General features: G+C 43.1%; 1 protein-coding gene across 2 annotated transcripts in view; it reads left to right on the top strand.

The window, feature by feature from the left end:
• Positions 1–27,519, top strand: part of ROR1 (receptor tyrosine kinase like orphan receptor 1) — a 467,486-nt gene that overhangs the window by 248,042 nt on the left and 191,925 nt on the right. For both annotated transcript variants that reach the window (XM_061411731.1, XM_061411730.1), the window contains exon 2: positions 13,275–13,346. In XM_061411731.1, coding sequence (XP_061267715.1) covers positions 13,275–13,346 — 72 coding nt within the window. The remainder of the gene's footprint in view (positions 1–13,274; positions 13,347–27,519) is intronic.

The raw sequence follows: 27,519 nt of genomic DNA, 5'->3' as shown, positions 1-27,519 counted from the left end.
TTGCCAGGAGAAATATTAATAACCTCAGATATGCAGATAACACCACCCTTATGGCAGAAGGTGAAGAGGAACTAAAAAGCCTCTTGATGAAAGTGAAAGTGGAGAGTGAAAAAGTTGGCTTAAAGCTCAACATTCAGAAAACGAAGATCATGGCATCTGGTCCCATCACTTCATGGGAAATAGATGGGGAAACAATGTCAGACTTTATTTTGGGGGGCTCCAAAATCACTGCAGATGGTGACTGCAGCCATGAAATTAAAAGACACTTACTCCTTGGAAGCAAAGTTATGACCAACCTAGATAGCATATTCAAAAGCAGAGACATTACTTTGCCAGCAAAGGTCTGTCTAGTCAAGGCTATGGTTTTTCCTGTGGTCACGTATGGATGTGAGAGTTGGACTGTGAAGAAGGCTGAGCGCCGAAGAATTGATGCTTTTGAAGTGTGGTGTTGGAGAAGACTCTTGAGAGTCCCTTGGACTGCAAGGAGATCCAACCAGTCCATTCTGAAGGAGATCAGCCCTGGGATTTCTTTGGAAGGAATGATGCTAAAGCTGAAACTCCAGTACTTTGACCACCTCATGTGAAGAGTTGACTCATTGGAAAAGACTCTGATGCTGGGAGGGATTGGGGGCAGGAGGAGAAGGGGACGACAGAGGATGAGATGGGTGGATGGCATCACTGACTCGATGGACGTGAATCTGAGTGAACTCCGGGAGTTGGTGATGGACAGGAAGGCCTGGCATGCTGCGATTAATGGGGTCACAAAGAGTTGGACACGACTGAGCGACTGAACTGACTGACACTATGGCTTTAGGGAACACCCGGCGCAACTTAATTTTCTTCCCATTGCGCATGGGACTTAGCCAAGACTTCCTTTGTTTTGCAAAAAAAAAATGAAACTCTCAGGCTGTCATGGAATAGCAGCTAGGAAAGCATCTTCCTTGGATCCCTTGTTTCTTTTGAGATGTGGGTGACTGAATTGACCAGGGACAATTATAGAGTAATAGACTTCTATTACAGAAAGGATGATAGAATATGAAATGAAAGTGTGTGTGGGCCATACAAAGGGGGAAAATAAATGGCAAACCCCAAAAGACAAAGACAGATGACACAGCAGGATGATAAGGAAAAACTGCCAGGAGGTGCTTTTGAGGGAAAAAGCCTATAAGGAAGAGCAGTCAAGTAGAAACAAGAAGAAAAGAGTGAGGTTTGTTGATGTCATTCGAAATCTGAGGTGTTTGCAGCACACGAAAGGAAATGAAATAAAACCTCTCTAGGAAGATAAGACCAATTTCTAAGCTAAACATTTTTCAACATGCTTCCTTCTTTTTTTTAACTGTCTTTGCCAGCTTGTTCTGAAGCCAGAAATAAAGTAGCTCTTTTGTTGCACTAAGCATCCATGAAGTCTAGTGGCACCATGGGTGGATGAGGGAGTACTAACTTTGGGTCTGTACATTTGAACTCCTCATTGGGGAAGATTAAGGTTTGAGCCATCTGGAAGTTTCTCTTATAACTTTGTACTAGCCCCAGGAAGAACCTGCCTTCCTAGTGATTAGTTGAGATGTTTCCCTTTTTCTTTACAGAAAAAAACCAAACAAACAAACCTAGAAGCCCTTGGATTTTGACATCACTATTTGTTTCCTTCTTGAAGAAAGCTGCTTCTTTACAACTGAGAGTGAACATTGTTGATTTATGTGCAGGTCCCTTAGTGTACTGTAATATTTCTAATACGCAGGCCTCCTCTCAGACTGTAACAGTCTTTCACTAATTCTGACCTTTTCAGGTTTCTGTCCCCAACCTGGAGGTTGTACTATTCCTCACTGCTGCCTTGGAACCCTCTGATGACCTCTATTGTACCTCTCATCACAGATTTATGTTTAGAGCTAAGTCAAACTTATTTAACACATTTTCTAACGTGTTTGCTTATTATTGCCTCTTGCATGCAACCCCTTGTTCTAGATCCAATTTTCCTCTTCAGTTCAGTTCAGTTCAGTCGTGTCCGATGCTTTGTGACCCCATGAACTGCAGCATGCCAGGCCTCGCTGTCCATCACCAACTCCCAGAGTTCACTCAAACTCACATCCATCCAGTCGGTGATGCCATCCAGCCATCTCATCCTCTGTCATCCCCTTCTCCTCCTGCCCCCAATCCCTCCCAGCATCAGAGTCTTTTCCAATGAGTCAGCTCTTCATATGAGGTGGCCAAAGTACTGGAGTTTCAGCTTTAGCATCATTCCTTCCAAAGAACACCCAAGACCAATCTCCTTTAGAATGGACTGGTTGGATCTCCTTGCAGTCCAAGGCACTCTCAAGAGTCTTCTCCAACACCATAGTTCAAAAGCATCAATTCTTTGGTGCTCAGCTTACTTCACAGTCCAACTCTCACATCCATACATGACTACTGGAAAAACCATAGCTTTGACTAGATGGACCTTTGTTGGCAAAGTAATGTCTCTGCTTTTGAATATGCTATCTAGGTTGGTCATAACTTTCCTTCCAAGGAGCAAGCGTCTTTTAATTTCATGGCTGCAGTCACCATCTGCAGTGATTTTGGAGCCCCCCAAAATAAAGTCTGACATTGTTTCCCCATCTATTTCCCATGAAGTGATGGGACCAGATGCCATGATCTTCGTTTTCTGAATGTTGAGCTTTAAGCCAACCTTTTCACTCTCCACTTTCACTTTCATCAAGAGGCTTTTTAGTTCCTCTTCACTTTCTGCCATAAGGGTGGTGTTATCTGCATATCTGAGGTTATTGATATTTCTCCTGGCTCTTACTAAAATACAAAAAAATCAGCACAAAAGGCTACAAGTGTGTTTGAAACAGTTTTATTTTTAACAGGAAGAAAATGGCAACAACTAAATGTCCAAGGTGAATGGTTACAGTGTGGGAGTATATCTGAGCAGTGAAATACTACTCAGCAGTATAAAAAGAATATTCCATTGATACACACAAGAAATTGGGTGGCTCTCAAGGCCTTGTGTGAGTCTGTTTATATCACATTCTTGAAACAAAGGAATTATAGAGATGAGGACCAGATTAGTGGTTGCCAGGGATTAGAAATGGTTAGGAGTGAGGGATGAGGGTGGCTCTTAAAGGGGTAGCACGAGGGAGATCTTTGCAGTAACGACATAGCTCTGCATCTTGATTGCAGTGATAGTTATACAAGTCTATAGTTGTAATGAAATTACAGAGTACTGTACACATTTATTGTAACAATGTGAAATTTCAGGTTTTTTAAATTTATTTTTTAAATGTTTAATTATTTTTCTTATTTGGCCATGCTGGGTCTTAGTTGTGTCACACAGGATCTTTGATCTTCCTTGCAGCATGCATGACCTTTTGAGTTATGCATGTAGAGTCTTTTTTTTCCAGTTGCATCATCTGTGATCTAGTTCGCTTACTAGGGATTGAACCCAGGCCCTGTGAAGAGTCTTAACCACTGGATCACCAGGGAAGTTCCAAATTCTAAGTTTTGAAAACATGAATACATAAAACGTGGTCCACTGGAGAAGGGAACGGCAAACCACTTCAGTATTCTTGCCTTCAGAACCCGTAAACAGTATGAAAAGGCAAAAAGATAGGATACTGAAAGATGAACTCCCCAGATTGGTAGGTGCCCAATATGCTATGGGAGATCAATGGAGAAATAACACCAGAAAGAATGAAGAGAAGAAGCCAAAGCAAAAACAACACGCAATTGTGAATGTAACTGGTGATGGAAGCAAAGTCCAATGCTGTAGAGAGCAATATTGCATAGGAACCTGGAATGTTAGGTCCATGAATCAAGGCAAATTGGAAGTGGTCAAACAGGAGATGGCAAGAGTGAATGTCAACATTTTAGGAATCAGCAAACTAAAATGGACTGGAATGGGTGAATTTAACTCACAGGACCATTATATCTACTACTGTGGGCAGGAATCCCTTAGGAGAAATGGAATAGCCATCATAGTCAACCAAAGAGTCTGAAATGCAGTACTTGGATGCAATCTCAAAAATGAGAATGATCTCTGTTCATTTCGAAGGCAAACCATTCATATCACAGTAATCCAAGTTTATGACGCTACCCAGTAATGCTGAAGAAGCTGAAGTTGAATGGTTCTAAGAAGACCTACAGGACCTTCTAGAACTAACACCCAAAAGAGATGTCCTTTTCATTATAGGGGACTGGAATGCAAAAGTAGGAAGTCGAGATACATGGAGTAACAGGCAAATTTGGCCTTGGAGTACAAAATGAAGCAGGGCAAAGGCTAACAGAGTTTTGCCAGGAGAACACATTGGTCATGGCAAACACCCTCTTCCAACAACACAAGAGAAGACTCTACACATGGACATCACCAGATGGTCAATACAGAAATCAGATTGATTATATTCTTTGCAGCCAAAGATGGAAAAGCTCTATACAGTCAGCAAAAACAAGACCAGGAGCTGACTGTGGCTCAGATCATGAACTCCTTATTGCCAAATTCAGACTGAAATTGAAGAAAATAGGGAAAACCACTAGACCATTCAGGTACAACCTAAATCAAATCCCTTACGATTATACAGTAGGAATGACAAATATATTCAAGGGATTACATCTGATAGAGTGCCTGAAGAACTATGAACAGAGGTTTGTGACATTGTACAGGAGGCAGCAATCAAGACCATCCCCAAGAAAAAGAAATGAAGAGAGACAAAATGGTTGTCCGAGGAGGCCTTACAAATAGCTGAGAAGAGAAAAGATGTGAAAGGCAAAGGAGAAAAGGAAAGATATAAGCATCTGAATGCAGAGTTCCAAAGAATAGCAAGGAGAGATAAGAAAGCCTTCCTCAGTGATCAATGCAAAGAAATGGAGGAAAACAATAGAATGGAAAAGACTAGCAATCTCTTCAAGAAAATTAGAGATACCAAGGGAACATTTCATCCAAAGATGTGCACAATAAAGGGCAGAAATGGTATGGACCAAACAAAAGCAGAAGATATTAAGAAGAGGTGGCAAGAATACACAGAAGAACTATACAAAAAAGAGCTTCATGACCCATATAACCATGATGGTGTGATCACTCACCTAGAGCCAGATATTCAGGAATGCAAAGTCAAGTGGGCCTTAGGAAGCATCACTGCAGTCAAAGCTTGTGGAGGTGATGGAATTCCAGTTGAGCTATTTCAAATCCTAAAAGATGATGCTGTGAAAGTGCTACACTCAGTATGCCAGCAAATGTGGAAAACTCAGCAGTGGCCACAAGACTGCAAAAGGTCAGTTTTCGTTCCAATCCCAAAGAAAGGCAATGCCAAAGAATGTTCTAACTACCACACAATTGCACTCATCTCACACGCTAGTAAAGTAATGCTCAAAATTCTCCAAGCCAGGCTTCAACAGTATGTGAACCATGAACTTCCAGATGTTCAAACTGGATTTAGAAAAGGCAGAGGAACCAGAGATCAAATTGCCAACATCCATTGAATCATCAAAAAAGAAGAGAGTTCCAGAGAAACACCTACTTCTGCTTTATTGACTATGCCAAAGCCTTTGACTGTGTGGATCACAACAAACTGTGGAAAACTCTTCAAGAGATGGGAATACCAGACCACTTTACCTGCCTCCTGAGAAATCTGTATTCAGGTCAAGAAGCAACAATTAGAACTGGACATGGAACAACAGACTGGTTCCAAATAGGGAAAGCAGTACGTCAAGGCTGTATATTGTCACCCTGATTATTTAACTTATATGCAGAGTACATAATGAGAAATGCTAGACTGGATGAAGCCCAAGCTGGAAGTAAGATTGCCAGGAGAAATATCAATAACCTCAGATATGCAGATAACACCACCCTTATGGCAGAAAGTGAAGAAGAACTAAAGAGCCTCTTTATGAAATTGAAAGGGGAGAATGAAAAAGTTGGCTTAAAACTCAACATTCAGAAAACTAAGATCATGGCCTCCAGTCCCATCACTTCATGGTAAATGGATGGGGAAACAATGGAAACAGTGACAGACTTTATCTTTTGGGCTCCAAAATCACTGAGGATGGTAACTGCAGCCATGAAATTAAAAGACGCTTGCTCCTTGGAAGAAAAGTTATGACCAACCTAGACAGCATATTAAAAAGCATAGATATTACTTTGCCAACAAAGGTCCATCTAGTCAAGGCTTTGGTTTCCCCAGTAGTCATATATGGATGTGAGAGTTGGACTATAAAGAAAGCTGAGCACCAAAGAATTTATGCTGTTGAATTGTGCTGTTGGAGAAGACTCTTGAGAGTCCCTTAGACTGCAAGGAGATCCAACCAGTCCATCCTAAAGGAAATCAGTTCTTAATATTCACTGGAAGGACTGATGCTGAAACTGAAACTCCAATCCTCTGGCCACCTGATGTGAAGATCTGGCTCACTGGAAAAGACCCTGATGCTGGGAAAGATTGAAGGCAGGAGGAGAAGGTTACGACAGAGGATGAGATGATTGGATGGTATCACTGACTCAATGGACATGTGTTTGAGTAAGCTCCGGGAGTTGGTGATGGACAGGGAAGCCTGGCATGCTGCATCCATGGGGTCACAGAGTTAGACATGACTGAGCAACTAAACAAAAACTGAATTGAACAGAATACATAAGTTTAATTGGAGAAAAACTGGGTGAAAAGTACATGTGACCTCTTTGGTTTTTACACACCCTTTTGATTTCTTGTGGGGACATTTTTCCCTATCCTAGCCAAGTCCTAGGTGGACTCAAGCACCCTAGCAACTTCTCTGGCTATTGGTGGAAGTATTTCAAGCCCCTCCCTCAGAGTGGGGAGATCTCCCAGGCTCTCATAAAGGCTTTAGGCAAGAACGCAGATCTCCCTCTGGCCACAGGTTGGCCAATGAGTATTGCTAATGCAACCCCTAGCCTGAGGGACCTGTGTTTATAGGTATCTTCTCCGTCAGCTTCTACTGAACTGTTTTCTTCTTTTTTGACACCTGAGAATGTCCTTTCCTTTCAGTTATCAGCTATACATTATATTTTTTCTTGTGGATTTTTACTCAATACTCTTGATGTTTTTTGCCTAGTTGTGGTGGGGGTGTGGGTAATGACTTGTGGGAAGAGGAGTCCCTATCTGTCCATTTCTGTGGTAAAGAACATGCCTGCCAGTTCAGGAGATGTAACAGGTGCAGGTTCGATCCCTGGGTTGGGAGGATGCCCAGAGAAGGAAATGGCCACCCACTCCCGTATTCTTGCCTGGAGAATCCCATAGACAGATGAGCCTGGTGGGCTACAGTCCATGTGGTTGTGAAGAGTCGGACATGACTGAAATGACTTAGCACACTGCCCTCCCCTCCCAAGAGACTGGAAGTTTTTGAAAAATGTTATGGACCAGGCCAAACTTTTATCCCGGTTCTTATGCCTAGAAAGTGTTACTTGTATTGAATGAATGGATGAATGAGTGAGAGAATCTCTAAAGTCCCATGGAAGAGACCCCAACTATGGTAGTTTTTAAGTAAGGTAATTTTCAAAAATATGTGTATTCATTTTGAAGAAGATGTGTGTCATTATGGTGCTTTGTGTAACATAATTCCTTTAAATACAAGAACTACATATGATCCATAGTATTAATTCAACAGATTTAAAGAAGGAAATAATATTTCCAAAGGAAAAAAGGCATTTAAGTGTGATTCAGAAAGTATCTTCTCTCTTCCCTCTGTGTCTCTCACCACGTTGGGGGGTTTTAGAATTAGGCAGCCAAGCATTGATGGGGAGGAGTGTGGCCTCTGGTACTGCTTGTCAAACTAAGTTCTGATGAACTTGGAGTTCACAGGGGTCCTCTGGAGCAGAAGAGGGCTTAAGCTAGAGAGCAAGCGGTTATGTCTTTTGGCATTACCGCCCCCCACCACCCCCCCGCCCCCGTTTTGGCTTAATTGGAGACGCTAACTCTGCTGTCAGACTGCCTGGGTTTGACCACAATTCCCACCCCTCCCCAGCACACTGAGTAGACAGGTGCCCTGATTTCTACCTCAGGCTTTCCAATCTTGGAATGAAGTTAATAACAGTACCTACCTTATGGAATTGTTGAGAAGATCTCTTGAATGTCAGCTTCTCAGACACTGAGAGGACAGTGGACAACTGTCCTGGACAACTTTTTTTTTGTTTTTGAAATTCTCTATGTCTAAGAATATGAATAATACTACAGAATTTGGTATATTTTAAATTTCTCTTCAACAGATTAATGACTGCCACATGAGCCATAATTGTGCCATTTACGAGGTCTTTATAGATTTTATTAAAAATGTGTAGATGGTATCGATGGGTATTGGAACAGTTTAAGGCTGTAGGATTGTGCCTTCTTTCTTTGTGACTGTACTGGTAAATTGTTTTGAAGATTGCATTAGACATCCAAATTTAAGGTCACTGAGGATTAGGTCATTGTAGACACTGAGCATAGTAACTCTCCACCCCTGCGTATCTCACACTGGGTGAGGGAGACTCTGAATTTCCTCTCCCAGAGTGGAGGGGCCCCTCGTGCAGGACCCTAGATGTGGGATGATTGTGAACTGAGGGCTGGAGTAATGCTCAGGCTGACTAACCCCAGAGCTGTTGGGGGATGTGGCCTGCCTGCCTGTCTAAGGAGAGCAGAGTGTGACTTTGCTTTGGTGGAGCTGACATACCTGGCTGTGGGCTTCTCCACTGAGGTGCTGGTGGGAGGAAGGAATCAAGGCCAAGAATGTTGTGTGTAAACTGACACTTCATACCGGAGATTTTGAAGTCTCCTTCCCACTTTCTTCCCCCAAATGATCACAGACAGAAGCCTTCTTTTCCCACAGAAGACAGTGTACCCCTTTTGTGTGACTGACACTGGCTATTTGGAAATTCCCTGTGCATCTCTCTCAACTCAGTTTCTAAGGAGACGTATCATTCTTACGGGCACAGTCAAGGGAAGATGGAGAGCAATGAGAAGGCAGTATGCATTTATTTCTGTTTTTAAAATTTATTTTATTGAAGCATGCATTTATTCCCAAGCCATTTCTAAGGCTGTATCTATCTTGAACTGTGATTTTGGCCAAGTCTCTAGACTGCTATGGGCCTAATCTGCTTCATCTGTCAGATGAGGAAGTTGTATCAGATAAGAGGATTAAAAAATCTTTTGTTTAAATCATTGGTGCCTTTTCCATACACCTGAGTATGTAATGCAGAGAAATGTGGAATTGTTCCTGTTGAAGATGGAGCTATTGCCTGGGTCTCTTGTCTTTGTAACTGCAAATCCTCCAAGGTTCCCTGTAAGGATACTTCCAGAAATCCTTAGGCTTGAGTCATGACCTAGTTGAACTTGTAAGAAATGAGAATACTGAAAATAACACTACATGACACTTCAGTTTTATATCTAAGGAGAGAAGGACCCACATATGGATTGTCACATTAAAATGTGTACCCCTTTCAAAAAGTTATAAATTTGTGAACTCTGGGCAGGGGGAAGCCCCAGAGTGGTTGGTTATTAAACTGTGACACACAAGCAGCAAAAAACCTGCAAAAAACGAAACACATAGCTTGCTAAATAAGTCTTTGGCCTCTAAGGCCACCCAGCTATCACACTGTAAACTCAGTGTCACTGGCCAGAAAAGGCCCTCGGATAGCCACTTGTTCCCTCACACTTGGCCTTTGTGACACTGGGCTGGCCACCAGTCTCGTGAGAATGCTGGTTTGTGCCTGTGTAACCTCAACTTGTCACTGGATCAGGATACAGGATGTGGCGTGGCTGGGGGCTTCTTGGAAGAGCTTGTGCATCCTGTGAACATGGGGTCGCTCCCTGCCAACTGCTGAGATGAACCAGTAATCCTTGTGGAGAGCACAGGCTTTTATCAATGAGAAGGATTCAAGGCTTATTATTTTTTTTCCTTTGCTCCAAATAACACTCCCACTGTTCAGGCTTAAATACCAAAACCTTATGGTTTGCAGAATCGGTGCCAAAAAGTCACTCATCAGTGAAACTGCAAAGATAATAGCTCCTATTGATCAACTCCGGAGAAGAATGGCTTGCCCTCCTGCAGAGGTCAGGAAAGATAAGGGATGGAGTTTTCTCAAACATGCTGGATTTGCCTAAATTGGATAAAACCACATAAAAACACTGATGTTCTAAAAGAACTGGTGACTGATTCAGGAAAACCTCACAAAATGAAAAGATCATCTTGGATTAGTAAGGCATGCAAAATAGAGTCTTTCTTAAAGTACAGCAAATGTGTTATTTCAAACTGAGACAGTGACACAGCCACTAAACTGGAGTATATCCATGCAGAGTATGTTCATCCGCCTTTCTAGACAGAGGGAAAGGCATGAAAGATCTTAAGTATCCACTCTATGCTGGGCACCCTCTTGGGTGCAGGACCCCTTTGGTTGATAATCTGCTCTAGTCCTTACCACATTTCCTATGAGATGGCTTGTATTGTCCCCATTTTTCAGATGAGAAAATAGTGGTCAAAAGATGTTAAGTAACTTGGTCCTGATCACAACATTACTAATAGTGGCAGAAATTAGTATTTTAATGTAGGTGTGTATTTTCATTAAAAATTCTACTGTCTCCTAGTTGGCATGTACGAATTTGCTATTATCACGGTGATGTTACTCAAAGAGAGGCTGCTAGTCTGGTATTAAATATCTCATCCTTTTGCCACAGTAAAGAGAGTAAGAGAGGAACTGAATCCATCACTGGAGGTCCCGTAGGGTCAAGACTGGTGGTCACATCTCTCTAAGGCTGCTGCTGACCTTGGAATCAAGGCTGCTTAAATCAAGATGTGCTCAATTTTTCTCACTTAAGATTCAGTCTTCTTTTCAGGAGGTGAGGGGGAAGCTTATTAAACATCATTTTTGTGAGGGACAATTACTAACATTAAACTTTTCACATTAAATAATCCAGCCTTACTTAAAAAAAAAAAAAGTAGCCTAAGAAGATAATATTTGTCAGGGAGAATATTCATATTTAAAACTATTTTATCTGTTTTTATTATCATTTTATCTGAAGAGCTGAACATGTGGTTATCTCAAGGAATAGATCTTGAAGCTGAGAACAAAATTCCTCAGAATCATCACAATCAATTAATGAGGTTATGAATTGAAATTATCTTTTCTGTAGCACAAGAACTGAGTGGTAATTAGTGTCCAGGGACACGTGGGGGAACAGTTTTACTGTTAGCAGTGCCAAGAATCTATTCATTTGTCATCAGTCTCAAATTATATTCAATCAGCAATTCAAATTCAGGCTAGAAAAACCAAATGACATATAGCTTACTTTCTATAAAATTAATACTGTAAAATGAAACCTATGTTTCTGGCAATTTAGCTGTGAGCAGCAGTAAGATGAAGCTATGAAAATATTGAATGTAAATGCTGTCAAGATCTGTCTTAATCCCACCACTTCCCCACCCTTTGCTTCTTTGCCTGAGTGGCTGCTGTGGCTGCCATGCTTCTATTCCCAAGCTCCCTGAAGTCTGGGTACTGGAGTGCTTGATGAGCCTTTTTATAAGAGGAACCACAATGGTCCAAAATACTGCAAACAAGGGGCCTTTATTCAAAGAGCCAAAGTGGGTGGCAGCAGCAGAGGGGTCAGAGTGGAGTTGTGGTTGGAGTCACACGTGGAGGCCTCTAGAATGTAGACAATTAGCACTTCCTGGTAAAATCACCTTCATGAAACACCCATTTCTAGGACAAGTGGTTGATAACAGGAGCACTGCCTTCTCCAGTGGTTTTCTATTAAGCAGTTTTCTTACTTGGGCAAATTTTCCTTTTTGGCTTCATATTTTGGAATTCTGTTTGCTGTAAGATCCCAGCCTTACTGCCCATCTGACTTCGGTTCCCCTGAAAAGAATGCATGCTGTTGTTGGCTCAGGATGTGGGAGGTGACCGGGGCCTTTTGGGGTGGGTAGGTTTTGTGTGGCTTGTCTACTTTCTTTCCCACCTGTTTTCTTTCCCACCTGGACAGGGGAAGAAGAAAGCCAAGAAGGTCTGCACAAACCAAACAACCCCTTTGTCTCTGCTGTGCATGGCAGGTTGATTAGAGACTCAGTAGACAAGCTAGAAGTGGCCTCTGCAAGGTTTCCGTGGGTAAACATCCTGTCCTTGGCAAAGCTCACTGATGACGGCATGCGGCTTCTATGGCCATGTGGCAGATGGCCTCCATCAGTAAATAAGGAAATGTAGAAGAGTGTGCTTATCTTGGTGAAAGGGTAAAGCCAGAGAGAAGTAAGGTGAAAAACAAGTCAGGTTTCAGACTTAACAACTGGGCAGCATGGGCTGGCAGGAGGTGTGTGGGTGGTAGAGTCAGACAGACCTAGGTTTAAATACTAGTTCTTCCTCTGCCTTGCATTCTAACACAGATCCGTTTTCAGTGGCTACCTAAAAGAACCGTGTTGAAAGGCTGTAAGGCAGATCCCAGGTTTATAGGCAAAAGGATCCATAATTGATCAATGATATCTGAAGAAAGCAGATGTGATAGCATGGGTGCCATAGATCTAATGACCCAGTCTCTGGGCTTTCTGAGATCCTACCTAGCACAAAAGCTCTGTAATAGATGTGTGTGTGTGTGTGTGTGTGTACATGGCCTAAGGGGAGATTAATGCAATCCTATTAAAATGTGCTAGTAGGATGTGTCATGGGTTTTAATAAAAGCATTGTTTGTATACTACAGTATATCATAAAGAGTTTGAAAATTTTCATAGTGTATCATGTCCTTAATATTTTGGATTTGCATGTTTGCTTTAATTTATGGTGGTTTTTAAAGTTATCTTTGAATTTTGGTTTCCACAAATTACTCTCCATATTAAAATCCTTAGCTTCCATTTGTCTTGACTGAAGGTTTCAATATAAAGAAACCAATTTGTCTATTAAGAGAAATGCTGTGAATTCACAAACACAAATGAAACCAGCATCAGGAGCAATGTTGATCTCATGTTTCATGGAAAGACTATTGACTTTATTAACGTAAGACTGGTCTTTCAACAAGAAAAGGAAGAGTTTGTATTTGATCATGTTTGGTCATTTCTGCAGGTTTGGTTTTTTGTCAATGAGATATTTGTATTTAATTTTCAAGCCTGTGTTTTAAAGGAAAAAATCCTCAAATCTGGCCTCCAGTATGTTTGTCTGGATAGCCTCTATAATACAGGCGCCTCTGCCTGGCAGGCTGAGCAGATATTTAAGTTTAATAAGCTATGGGACTGCGTGGTCTCTCTCGGAAGGCAGGGCCTTTGGAAATCTCCTGTAATGCTTCTAACAGTCCATAAGTTACTATATTTAATAATGCCCTTGTCTTTCTCCCCTCCCTTCTCTTTATTTTCAGAAACAGAGTTGTCAGTCACTGCTGAGTTAGTGCCTACCTCATCATGGAACATTTCAAGTGAGCTCGACAAAGGTACACAGTGGGGACACGCAGGGCGGAAGTGGAGGAGGGGAGGCGTGAAACGCCAGGTTTACTCCTGGCATGGCTGTCCTTGAAATCAACTGCTTTTTAGATCACCAGAAGGAGGCAGGGGCCAAAATAAATCCCCTGTTAACTTTGTGATCAGTTAACATTTAATTACTTGGAATTCTATTATTTCTGGAGAGGTTTTTTTTTTTTTTTTTTGCCTCTCTCTTTCCTTTCCCTTCTTCTTCTAAAGAGTTCCACATGGTAAAAATGCTTCAAGATGTGAAAAAGGGTAGTTTCTGACCTTCCTGACACTGCATCCAGTGGATCTTATTTAGAGGATTTGATTCTGCCTGAGCCAGGATTGATCAGAGATGTTTGTTGGGTGACCTTTTACGGTGAGTATTTGATGTGCTTGCAGGGTTCAGGGCAGAGTATCTGGAAGGTTTGTAATTGCCTGCGTGTACAGATGGCCACTTCCTGTGTGCAGCTGGAGAACAGGCTCCTGCTATGCGGCTGTTGTAGCATTAATTAAGACCCACCATATGCTAAGCACTGGCTACTCTATAGAGATCCTATGTCCTGGAAGATAAATCAGGCCATGTTCAAACCCCCTGCAATTGGCTCATCCTACCTTTCCAGCTTATTTCTCTTTAGACTGCTCTTTTACGTGTCTCCAGCCAACTTTCTGTTTCATTGTCTATATCCTGTGCTTTTCTGCTTCTGCCTTTTGTCTAAGCTGTTCCTTCCATCTGAGTTGCCCTTCCTTCCTTGCCAGTCCCCACTCTCTCCCTCTACTGGGCTTAGTCGCTCAGTCATGTCCAACTCTTTGTGATCCCATAGACTGTAGCCCACCAGGCTCCTCTGTCCTTAGGGATTCTCCAGGCAAGAATACTGGATAGGGTCACCATGCCCTCCTCCAGGGATCTTCCCAACCCGGGGATCGAACCCAGGTCTCCCACATTGCAGACAGATTCTTTACCGTCTGAGCCACCAGGTAACACATTACTTAAGTTTGAGCATATAGTCTATGTTAGCCACAGTCTTATCTAATCCCTCAGCAGGAAGTATCCTTTCTGTATTTGGAACCCCATGCTGCTGCTGCTGCTAAGTCATGTCAGTCGTGTCCAACTCTGTGCGATCCCATAGACAGCAGCCCACCAGGCTCGCCCGTCCCTGGGATTCTCCAGTCAAGAACACTGGAGTGGGTTGCCATTTCTTTCTCCAATGCGTGAAAGTGAAGTCACTCAGTCGTGTCCGACCCTCAGCAACCCCATGGACTGCAGCCTTCCAGGCTCCTCCATCCATGGGATTTTCCAGGGAAGAGTACTGGAACCCCACAGTCTTTTCTGATGTTCATCTCTTAGCATTTTCTGTGTTATATCATGGTGATTTACATAATTGTCTATCTTGCCCTTACACCTGGAAATTCCTTGTAGGTAGGATATCTATTTTGTTCTTTTTTTCTTTCTCCTGTCTCTATCAAAAAATCTAGTACATACTCTCATTCATAAGAAATTCTCAATAAATATGTGTGGAATGATGAGTGAGTCTTACTGTATCTAGAGTCATATATATGGATGGGCTATATCCATATATATGTGTAAGAATACTCACATTCAACAGTCTTATCAAGTTTCTAATTTAATTCAGGCGTGATTCTAGGTTCTGGAATTATAGTGATGAAAGGAGCTCAAAAGTCACTGTCAAAAATTGCCTTGTATGATCAGTTCTCCTTTGTCTGCTCATGTATTCAATGGGAGTTGGATTTCCTCCCTAAGGAAAGAGACTGTTACTTTATAAAACAATAATAGGCAAATTTAGTTTGCTGGTTATACTTTTTAGGCATTTTAGAGTGGCAGGATGAGGTGAGATGTCTTTTCACCTTAGATCAGAGGACATTTGCAGTAATTTTTATTGTCAAATTTGATGTGGACATTCTTTTTCTTTTAAAAAAATATTTATTTATTTGGCTGTGTCAGGTCTTAGTTATGACACACTGGCTCCTTAGTTGTGATGAACAGGCTTAGTTGCTTCATGGCATGTGGGATTTTAGTTCCCTGACCAGGAATCAAACCTACATCCCCTGCATTGCAAGGCAGATTCTTAACCATAGGATCACCAAGGAAGTCCCTGGACATTCTTTTTCTAAGTAAGAATTAAAACAGAGACGTAAAATATGTTACGCCTCTCCATCTTCAGCACCAAGCATAGTGCTTAGGAGGCAATAGATTTTCAACAAATATTTGTGGATATTTTTAATGGAAAAGAAGAAATAAGTGCACTAAATGTGCCTACTCCGTGCTAAGCACTGTGCCAGGGGCTTTCGAGTATGTGAATTTACTTGGCAAGCTCTTTATGGAACCAACAGAAAGAAGTATATATCTTTACACATTACATGTTGCTGATCAAGTTCCAGTTATGGCTCTAGAAGGACATAATGTGTGTGTGCTCAGTCGTGTCTGACTCTTTGCAACCCCATGGACAGTAGCCTTCCAGGCTCCTTGTCCATGAAAATTTCCAGGCAAGAATATTGGAGTGGGTTGCCATTTCCTGCTCCGGAGAATCTTCCTGACCCAGGAATCGAACCCACATCTCTTGCATCTTCTGCATTGGCAGGTGGATTCTTTACCACTGAGCCACCTGGGAAGCCCCGAAGGAAATCAGTATGTGCTAAAAAGGCAACAAAGCTACCAGTAAGAACCTAGCCTGCCAGACTATGAATTTCTAGCAGACTAGCACTATAATTCGGAGAAGGCAATGGCACCCCACTCCAGTACTCTTGCCTGGAAAATCCCATAGATGGAGGAGCCTGGTAGGCTGCAGTCCATGAGGACACTAAGAGTCAGACACGACTGAGCGACTTCACTTTCACTTTTCACTTTCATGCATTGGAGAAGAAATGGCAACCCACTCCAGTGTTCTTGCCTGGAGAATCCCAGGGATGGGGGAGCCTAGTGGGCTGCCGTCTATGGGGTCGCACAGAGTCAGACATGACTGAAGCGACTTAGCAGCAGCAGCAGCAGCAGCAGCAGCCCTTCAAGAAAGAAGTACTATCAAGAGTAGAGAACCTACTGGTCAAAGGGTGAAACTAAGGCAGTGGCCAAACTCCTTTGATCGGTTAGCATGGCCTCCCAGAGAGCATGAATGGCTTTCCAGGGCTTCTTGATGTCTTATTTCTCTAGAAGATATTTAGTGTATGATCTCTACTTCCCATTGAGAGTGTAAGTGAAAGACGATTGATTCGTTTGTTCATTGAATGATGAAATCTTTATTGCTTCCTACTCTGATCTGGGCATAGTCTGAAGAATCAGGATCAAAAGATGAATCAGACCAAGGTTTCTGTCCATCATGAACTCAGAGCTGAGAGAGAAAGACTAGTATCTAAAGGCATAATGAAATCTTTCTAGTCGGATAGAGTTGTCAAGGGACATTCCTTCCGATCACAGAGAGATGTTAGTGTAAATATACAAGGGGGAAAAAATCCATCACCAGGCTGGTGTGCAGAAAGGAGAAATCCCCAGGTGCCTGAAATGAAGAGCAAGCAGTGATCAGTGGGAAGGAATGAAACAAAAGGTCCTGTGAAAACATGGGAAATATGTATGATTCTTAGGGGGCTAGAGTTTCAGAATCCTATGGGGATGAGAGCTGAGGCAATAGGAAACAAACTCCTTACCAAGGCTGTCAATGAAGAATGAAGGGCCTTAGCATGAAATAAGGGAATTTCTGCCGAAGATTGAATAGGGAAGTCTGTCAACTATGCTGGGCCACTGCGATCACCCTCAAAAAAATTAAAACCCCAGCCTACGCTCTACATGGGTATGGGGTTGGGGTACTTCTCTTATAGTGCACAAGCCACAAACCAAGAAGATAATGTAAAAACTGTGTCTGGAATTGATTAAACTATGAGATCCTGAGAGGGGCAGCCTAAAGCCAAGTCATAAAAATGTCTCAACATTTTTATGTTGCATGGGTTTACCACAAAAAACAAAATTTAAAAACTCAAAACCACAAAACAACAAAACTCCTGATGTTAAGTGTACTTTTAAATATTTTAGTGTGTAGAAGAGAGGGAAAAAGCCACCATTAGTGAGAGTCAGACAAAAGACATGGAGAAGTTCCTATCTTAGAAACTACAAGCAATAGATCAATTTGAGAGAGTAAGTATGTTTAACATGTTTTCTGGTAAAAGAGGAAATAGAAACCATAGGGCAAGTACAGGATAAGATGACCGAAAAGTAGACATTTTACATGAACTAAATAGAAATTCTGTAATTTAAAAATAGAGTTATAGAAATTAAAAATTCATCAAATGCGTTAAACAGTAGATGTACTCAGCTGTAGAGAGAAGTGGTGAACTGAAAGATAGATTCAAGATAATACGGTAGTTCAGAGATTAGAACATCACCTTAGCCATTCCCTCACCCGCTTTTCCCCACAGTGCTTAGACAGACATTAAGACAACATTCCAGCCTTGGTGGACTTTGCCTTCTAGAGGGAGAAATAGACAATTATGAGTCCTTTCATTGACCCCATTGACCATGCTATCAGTAATACCTCAAAACATTTAATGTGGGTGTGCCATATCGCCCCATATATGTTTTGCTGCAAATCCTTACCAGGCTGTATTGACATCATCAATTCTGGGCCCATCTCTTTTAAAGTCAGGGCTCTCTTATCCTTTGGCAGCTCTTATTGCCCAACACAGTGCCTGGTGTGTAGTGGAAAACATGTGTTAAATTGTATGGGTTCCAACACCATCTGTGCCAATTTATAGTTATTATGTGTGAATTCCTACTAGGGGTGGGGCACTTGCCAAGCATGTGAAGGCATCATTTGAATTCACAGCATCCTGTGCAGTAGAACAGACAGGCATCTGAGGCTCAGGGGGTTAAAGAACTTGGCTGAAGGGCAAAGCTGATGAGTGGTGGTGCCAGGATTCCCACCAAGGCCTCCAGGCTAAGTCCAGGGAGCCATGCCCAACATGGCAGCTGATTACGCTATCTCCCTTGCATTCATATTCCCTCCTCCAGTGGGACAATTGCCCTTACATGGAGAAGAAGTAAAATAAAAGTCTGTCACTTGGTATTCTCTAATGCCTTTCTGTTCATCGACCTGCTCTATTCCACTTGTAATCCCAGATTGGCTTCTCAGCTCTGTTTCACCCATCAGTCCCACTCTGGTTCCCCAGCTTCATGCTGATCCTGGTTTTCTGTTAAATGAGTCCAGTCAGTGGCATTAAACAGTTACCTGTTTATCCTTTCCAACAGGAAATGAAATTTAAAAGAGACAAGGCCACCCGGGAAGAGCCGTTGAAAGCTACTATTGATGGGGCACAGGGGTAATTTCTGAAACAAATGCTTCAGAACCAAGTGCCTCCTAAAATAAATCGATCTACAGGGGCCTAACCTCAGCTTCCCCATGGGGGTTTTGGGGTGGGGCGTGAGGAGGGCCTCTTTCCCCCTCTTCCATTTTCAGTCACATGAGGTCTCAGAGGTTCTCTATAGAAAGCCAAATGTTTCTTTTGGAGAAAGCACTGGAAATTGCACCCGTAGGTAGCAGAAAGGGAGGGAGCCTCAGCTTAAAAAAAAAATACTGAGGCCTGATTCCAACTGCGAATAGTTCTCTGTGCTGACAGACTAGATTTGGGGGTATTTTGTCCTGCTTTGCTTTTTTAAGAGCTGGCTTTCTCTACCAGCTCGGAGCTTTACACATAGCAGGGAGGCATACAGCAAAGTTCTTATGAGCATGAACTCTGGAGTTACTATGACTCTGAGCTTCCTTTTGCTCACCTGTGGAGCAGAGGCCTTGGTCTTTATCAGCTGAGATTGTTTTCCTGGCCAACTAACACATCTGTGGGTCACTCTTGGGTTGTGCCCTAGGATACCTGCTTGCGTGGTTGCAGTAGACAGATACATGCTGGCCTCAGCCCCTTAGCTCACTGTCAAGGGCTGTGGCCTTGACTCAGGGAATGGTTGCTTCCTCTTGTCCCCGGTCTCTGTTACTAGATTTGTCCTTGGTACATAAAGAGTCTATTTAAATGACATTGGAGTTTGGTTCACAGCTAGACCTCCTGGGGCAATTGAGTCCTTTCTTTGTCTTCTAATTATATGTTTCTGGAGTAGGGGCAGTGGGTGAAGGGGCCAGAGATGGATGAACTGGATCAGGAGTCTTGGTACTTGGCAAGCTAAAGTATAGTCTTCCTAGGACTAGTAGCTTGTCAAAGGAATTTCTGGGGATATCCGTGTGGTATTCTAAACCACCCAAGTTCAACAGGCTTTAACCTTATACATTGTCTTCTAAATATTGATAGCACTGTTTCCTTTGAAAGACTGATATCATCCTGCCACTACAAAAGCACTTGGAGGCTATATAACCCTTATATAGAAAATGGGAGAAGTAGTCTCACTCCAAAGGGTTACATAGAGTCTAAAGCCCCACCCAGGTGGCTCAAATGGTAAAGAATCTGCTTGCAATGCGGGAGACTTGGGTTCAATTCCTGGAAAAGGGAATGGCAACCCACTCCAGTATTCTTGCCTGGAGAACTCCATGGACAGAGGAGCCTAGCGGGCTGTGGTCCATGGGGTCACACAGCGTCAGACATGACTGAAGTGACTGAGCATGCACACATGCACCCACTCCAGTATTATTGCCTGGAGAATCCCATGGACAGGGGAGCCTGGCAGGCTACAGTCCATGGGATCACGAAGAGTTGGACAGGCCTGAGCAACTAAGCATGCACACACGCACAGTCCCACCGTAGTCTCTAGAACAAATAGCTACTCATTGCAGGTAATGCTATTGCCCCCACCCCTTCTTATTCCCAAGGGGAGGGTAGTATGATCCATTGAATGAACACTTGACAAAAAACTTAGAATCTACTCACAGCTCAAATCCACAACCAGTTCAGTGCCTTGTCAATTAAGCTTTAGGCGTCAATGTTCACACCTATAAAAAGAGAGTTATCAATCCTTCTTCTATAAGGCTTCAATGCTACAGGGTCCAGTATGATAGCCACTAGCCCCTGTAGCTGTTGAGTACTTAAAATATGGCCAGTCCAGAATGAGATCAGTGTGACTATAAAACCTAAACCAGATTTCAATGGCTTATCTCATTGGAAAAAGACTTAAAATACCTTATTAATAACTTTTTAATTGACTATATAAATCAATCACTTAAACAGTTATAGAAATCCAATCACTAAAACTATCATTTCTCATATATCAAATTTAGTGAAATACTCAGGGAAACTCAGCCTGGTGCTCTGTGATGACCTAGCGATGTGGGATATGGGGTGGAAGGGAGGTTCAAGAGGGAGGGGATATATGTATGCTTATGACTGATTCACATTGTTGTATGGCAGAAAACAGCACAACATTATAAAGCAATTATTCTCCAAATAAAAATAAATTTAAAAAAGAAGCAGCAGCAACTATATATGTATATATATATTATTAAAATTAATTTCACCTGATCTTTTTTAATGTGGCTACTAAACAATTAAAAATTACACATATCACTTGCATTATAATTCTGTTCAAAGCTGCTGTTCTAGTGAACCAACAGCTAGAACCTCAGACGAATCTCCTAACCTATGTTTTCTCCTTGCAACATGAGGAAATGTCCTTATATCTATACAAGATTTAATGTTCTAGGAACTGGTTTTTATTAAAAGAAATTTTTTGAAAACTGATTTTGTGTGTTTGTGTGTGTATGTGTGTGTGCTTCAGTTGCTTCAGTCATGTCTGACTCCTTGCGACCCCATGGACTGTAGCCTGCCAGGCTCCTCTGTCCATGGATTTCTCCAAGAATACTGGAATGGGTTGCCATTTCCTCTTCCAGACCTAGGGATTGAATCTGCATCTCCTACATCTCCTGTTTGGCAGATGTGTTCTTTACTATTAGTGCCACTTGCTGCTGCTGCTGCTAAGTCACTTCAGTCGTGTCCGACTCTGTTTGACCCCATAGACGGCAGCCCACCAGGCTCCCTCGTCCCTGGGATTCTAGGCAAGAACACTGGAGTGGGTTGCCATTTCCTTCTCCAATGCATGAAAGTGAAAAGTGAAAGTGAAGTCGCTCAGTCGTGTCCGACTCTTCTCGACCCCATGGACTGCAGCCTACCAGGCTCCTCCGTCCAGGGACTTGCCAGGCAAGAGTACCGTAGTGGGGTGCCATTGCCTTCTCCAGTGCCACCTGGGAAGCCCCAATTTTGTGTGTGTATAATGCTTAAAAATATGTCAAGTACTTTATGTGTAATGGATAAGCATTATTGATTATAATCTCATCATTAACGCTCAAGAAAGGCTATATTTTAAATAATCTCCCTCCTGTGGAGAAAAACTTTATAGGTTAGAAGTCCAAAGTGTAATGGTTACATGAAGGATAGCAATGGGACCCCAGAACAAGTGAGGAAACCCCAGGTCAGGCAGATGTTGGGTATATTCGAACAGTGCTCTGATGATCCAGCATTGCCTCTGACTCTCAGACTTCACTCTGCTCTGTTCTGTCTTGCTGTCTCTGCTCCACTGGCTTCCTTTAGTTGCCTCTAACAAAGCGCTTTCCTCACCAACGGCACTGTCCAGAATCCCCTTTCTCTTGCTTTCTCCCTCCTTTGTGTCTTGAACTAATTGTCATCTCCTCAGATAAGCTTTTCCTGGTCATCCATAGTTTCCTTTTCCTTTATAATGACTTTAAAAAGTAGGGGAAAATCTGGTCTAGGTTTGGAAGCAGTGAGACGAACCCCTTCTTGATAAGGAAGCAAGGGAGCTTCTTGCTAACTCTACTGCGTCTGGTTTACCCCTCATTGACTCAATACAAGCTTTCAGTCCCTTTGCCTGGAACCCAGCATGGAAGCATGTGACATGGGAATCATTTCCTCTTCAACCAAGCTCCTCTCTCCAGGACTCTTGTTAATCCTCTTTACTTGACAGGTCCTTTCACTTTAGGGAAGGGAACCTCCAAGATAAGAACTGTGGGATTTTGTCATAAAATAGAATAGAAAGGACCCTTTATGGATAATCTTGATCCTTCAAAGCCTGCTCCAAGGAGAGAAGTTGGCCACTGAACACCACCCCTGGGGCAGAAGGAGTCAGCCTCCCATTCAGTACTCTGTCCAGCTGTCATTCCAGCTCTAGCACCAGCTCTCAGCACCACTCCTTCCATCAGACTTCTCTCCCTTCCCCGGTGTGCTGCTGTCAGTGGGGCTTTCAGCTGAGAGGCCTGGGGCCCTCGGGTGTTCTGCAAATGGCCAGCATGGCTGTGTGAGGGGCACAGAGCTCCCCCAGCAACTACAGCCCAGTTGAGACAGAGTGGCAATTGAACAAGCCTGGAGATGTTTATGCTCCTGTGCTTACCATTTAGAATCAGGATAGAGATTAATCTACCTCCTACCATGGGTCTCAGATTCCTTACTCACTTGGTACTATTTTCAGTGTGTACGTGTGTGTATGCTCAGTCGTTTCAGTCATGTCTGATTCTTTGTGACCCTATGGACTGCAGCCCATGAGGCTCCTCTGTCTATGGGATTCTCCAGGCAAGAATACTGCAGTGGTTGCCATGCCCTCCTCCAGGGGATCTTCCCAACCCAGGGGTTGAACCTGCATCTCTTACATCTCCTGTATTGGCAGGCGGGTTCTTTACCACTAGTGCCATCTGGGAAGCCCATTCCTCACAAAGACAAATCACAGTCTTGCATTGATAAATAATCAGGAAGCAGCAGAGAGAACGTTTCTTGATACTCCCAGGCAAGCTTTGTCTTGCTGATGTCTTCGACTAGATTTAAACCTGCCTACGTAGAGACCTTCCTGAGCACCCACTTCAGAAATGGCTTTGGAATTTGGCCTCAAGCTGCTTCTAGAAACTTGTGGACTAGAGTCCTACTCACAGGGATTATAGGAGGCCTTTGTAGTGGCACCCCACTCCAGTACTCTTGCCTGGAAAATCCCATGGACGGAGGAGCCTGGTGGGCTGAAGTCCATGGGGTTGCGAAGAGTCAGACACAACTGAGCGACTTTACTTTCACTTTTCACTTTCATGCATTGGAGAGGGAAATGGCAACCCACTCCAGTGTTCTTGCCTGGAGAATCCCAGGGACAGGGGAGCCTGGTAGGCTGCCGTCTATGGGGTCGCACAGAGTCGGACACGACTGAAGTGACTTAGTAGCAGTAGCAGTTGTAGTCCTGGGCCTACAGGACTGGTCAACCTTTGTTTGAGGACTCGAAAGGACATTTGGACTTAGAGGCCTCTTGCTTGACAAGGGAGGGAGAAGAGACTCTACAAAATGCCATGAGGCTCCTGCCCCAACATCCATCTCTCCACCCCCTCCACTCCTTCTTGCTGTGTTCTGGAACCAGTCACTCATGGTTCCCCATCCTATTTCAAGCCACTGTGAAAATTCTGCTATTCGCTATGGTAAGAGTACCCTCCCACCCACTTGCCACCCTTAAATACCCTGTACAAATTCATCACTTGGAATAAATCTTTCCTGACCCCACCATCCCCCACAGAAAATCACGTCTTACTCTGTAGGGGAAGTGGTCATGCCCCATTGCACTGCTGGGGAATGCTGATTCCACGTATATATTTTCATTTTCTTTCTCCTTCCTCTCTCGTGCAAGGAATATGCATTAAGCATCTTTTCCATGTCAAAGAAAGCCCTCATGGCCCAGCCATTCTAGTAGGAGAGTCAGTCAGGAAGGGCACTATGGAAAGTGCTTTCAGAGCCACAAGAGTAGCTTGCCAGGCTGTGAACCCCTTGACATCAGAAGTTAGGTGTTATTTCTGCGTCCCTGTAGCTCTAACTCTAGTCAGTTCAGTTCAGGCGCTCAGTCGTGTCCAACTCTGCGACCCCGTGGACTGCAGCACACCAGGCTTCTGTGTTCATCACCAACTCCCGGAGCTTGCTGAAACTCATCCATCGAATTGGTACAGATATTTGAATAGATAAATAAATGAGTGGTGAAAATCAGAACATCAGAATTGAAAGGTACTTTAGACTCATTGTCCTCTAACACTGCTAGTCTCAGAATCACCTGGAGAGACCCAGGCTCACTGAAGCAGACTAGACCCTAAGTCTCTATAATTAAATCAGCTTCCCAGGTGATTCTGATTCTCTTCAAAGTTTGAGGTCCACTGATAGAGCTGTAGGTCTTAACCCCCTCTGTGATTGGGATGATTTAAACCGTTGTTAATACCTAGGTCTGGGCTTCCGTGGTGGCTTAGATGGTAAAGAATCTGCCTGTAATGCAGGAGACCCATGTTTGATTCCTGGGTCAGGAAGGTCTCCTGGAGAGGGAATGGCTACCCATTCCAGTATCCTTGTCTGGAGAATTCCATGAACAGAGGAGCCTGGTGGGCTACAGTCCATGGGGTCTCAAAGACCGAGTGACTAACATTCAATGCCTAGGTCTGTTCCCCACCCTCATTCTCATGTCACTTTTCTCATACACAGTCTGATTTGAGGGGTTTAAAAGCTCTCTGGGTGATTCTAATGTGCAGCGAAGCTGGAGAACCACTGGTATAGAGTTCTAGGCTAACCTACAGATCTTACCATAGTGTTCTAACAAGTGATTTAGTCAGGTACAGATGCTTGGAACTTTCTCCATTTCTGTGCTTAATTTTCTGAGGTAATACAGAGAAGAACTGGGCTTGGAGTGAGAAGTCCTTGGTTTATATTTGAGCTCTGTGGCTAACTCAATTTCTTGAAAATTGTGCTTTACTTTTGAGGTTTTTTTTTTGCCCTTTTTATCTGTAAAATGGGAGAGAACACCAGACTGCCAGGGTTGTCTTGAGTACAAATGTGATGACAGAGGTAAGAGGGCTGAGCTAGGTCCCAGACCTGACTATTAATAAATAAATATAGAGATAGATTGACACTGATATTGACTTAACATACTTTTGAAGATGTCTGAATAAGTTGGCATAACTCCATCACTTATTTAATGTGGCCATAGGGAATAATATTTTCCTGCCTTATAAAGTAACACCACAGTTACCATATACTGAGAGTTTTTTATGTACTGTAAACACATAAAGTGATTTACATGTATTATTGCATCTAATCCTCATGATAATTCTAAGAGATATTATGTCCATTTTATGGATAAACAGACTGAGCCATGGACAAATGTAATTCACTGAATGCTGCCGCCTGCTGCTAAGTCGCTTCAGTCGTGTCCGACTCTGTTTGACCCCATAGACGGTAGCCCACCAGGCTCCCCGTCCCTGGGATTCTCCAGGCAAGAAGACTGGAGTGGGTTGCCATTTCCTTCTCCAATGCATGAAAGTGAAAAGTGAAAGTGAAGTCGCTCAGTCATATCCGACTCCTAGCGACCCCATGGACTGCAGCCTACCAGGTCCCTCCATCCATGGGATTTTCCAGGCAAGAGTACTGGAGTGGGGTGCCATTGCCTTCTCCGAATTCACTGAATAGTGCCCCCCAAAAAACATATGTTCACATCCTAATCCCCAGATCCTATTAAATTTTTATTATTTATAAAAACAGTGTTGGTAATGTAATTAAATTAAGGAAAGGACCTTGAGAGGAGATCATCCTGCATGTCAAGATGGGCCCTAACTGTCTACAGGTGTCATTATATAAGCTAGTGGCAGAGGGAGATTTCCTACAGACCCACAGGGGAGGCTGCAGAGATTGGAGTGGTGGAGCCACAACCCAGCAATGCCCCAGAAAATGAAAAGAGGCAAGAATGAATATGGTCCCCAAAGGGAGCAGGGTTCTGCCTGATTTTGGACTTGCAGCCTCCAGAATTGTGACAGAATAAATTTCTGCTGTTTTAAGCCACCAAGTTTGTAGTAATTTGTTACAGCAAAATCAGGAAACTAATAAAAGCAATTTCAACAATTTGCCTAGTATCACAAGCTGTGAAACTAGAATTCAAACCCATGTCCTTACCCCAATATAGTCTAATGCCTCCAAACTGAATTGGAATTTGTACTAGAATATCTTAGATTCATTTGCTCGACAAATGTATATTGCATGCCTACCATGGACAAAGCCTTTTCTAGGGTCTAAATATGCAATAATGAACAAAACAGAAATGGTCTTGCCTTCAGAAACTCTTAAAGGGCTTCCCAGGTGGCTCAATGGTAAAGAATCTGCCTGCATTCAGGAGATGCAGGAGATGTGGTTCGATCCGTGGGTCAGGAAGATCCCCTGGAGAAGGAAATGTCAACCCACTCCAGTATTCTTGCCTAGAGAATTCCATGATCAGAGGAGCCTGGCGAGCTACAGTCCATGGGGTTGCAAAGAGTTGGACAGGACTGAGGGACTAAGCACACATACACTAAATTCAAGAGACATTTTAATAATTAATTTACACGTGCTATACTAAAAATAATTTAATTGAAGCCATGATAGATGATTTAAAGGAGAATTATGAAAGCATAGTTGTATAAAAACAGACTGTAACCCTGGAACAAAGGGTACATCCTCCTTGGCTAGGCCCAGCTAATAGCCACCTGAGGTCAGGGTTGCTCTGCAGCTCTTCTGGCCTGTTTCCTGAGAGGTAACACGTCTACAACTTCATTTTAGTCCTCCTGCACTTCAGGAGAAGCCAGTCCAGATACAAGGCAAGTCTTTTGCTTGGGATAAGGCACACAATAGGAGGAAGGCAGTAAGGCCTTCAGCAGGCAGTGAGCTCTGCAACCCATTACAGACATCATTCTGAGGCAGTGGAGTGTGGGGAACTGTTTTTAGACAAGGTTGGAAATTTTTGCATTCCTGTGCCAGGCAAGATTTCCTGTAGAGCCCTGAGAAGCTCACTAATCATCTCTTTAGTTCCAAGTGATATTACTTCAGGGCAGTTCCTGTCAAGGCCCCATGCTTTAATATCTCTTTGCTTGGGTTTATTCCATCAAATGCTTCATTTGCTTTGAAAAAATGCCCCGAGCCTCAGCTGGCCCAGCAGCTTAGGAAGTTCAACTCGCCGCGTGCCTCAGAGGGCTCCTAGCTCTGACCCTGATTGCTGCAACTAAGACTAACTTATTTTCTGACCATTTTCTGCAAATGATTTCATTTTGGGGGCCCTACATCAACCCTGATCCACTCCAGGCTTTGCAGTACAGTTGTGTAGAATACCAGTTGATTTGCGAGAATTCTGTATCCATGGCCTTTACTTATCCTCTGAAATCAGAAAGCTGTGTTTTCCTGGAGACCCTTCGC

This window comes from Bos javanicus, chromosome 3 (assembly GCF_032452875.1).
Source record: "Bos javanicus breed banteng chromosome 3, ARS-OSU_banteng_1.0, whole genome shotgun sequence".
In the NCBI taxonomy this organism is placed as follows: Eukaryota; Metazoa; Chordata; class Mammalia; order Artiodactyla; family Bovidae; genus Bos; species Bos javanicus.
The sequence above is the reverse complement of the archived record's forward strand: the minus strand, read 5'-3'. Positions and strand labels throughout refer to the sequence as shown.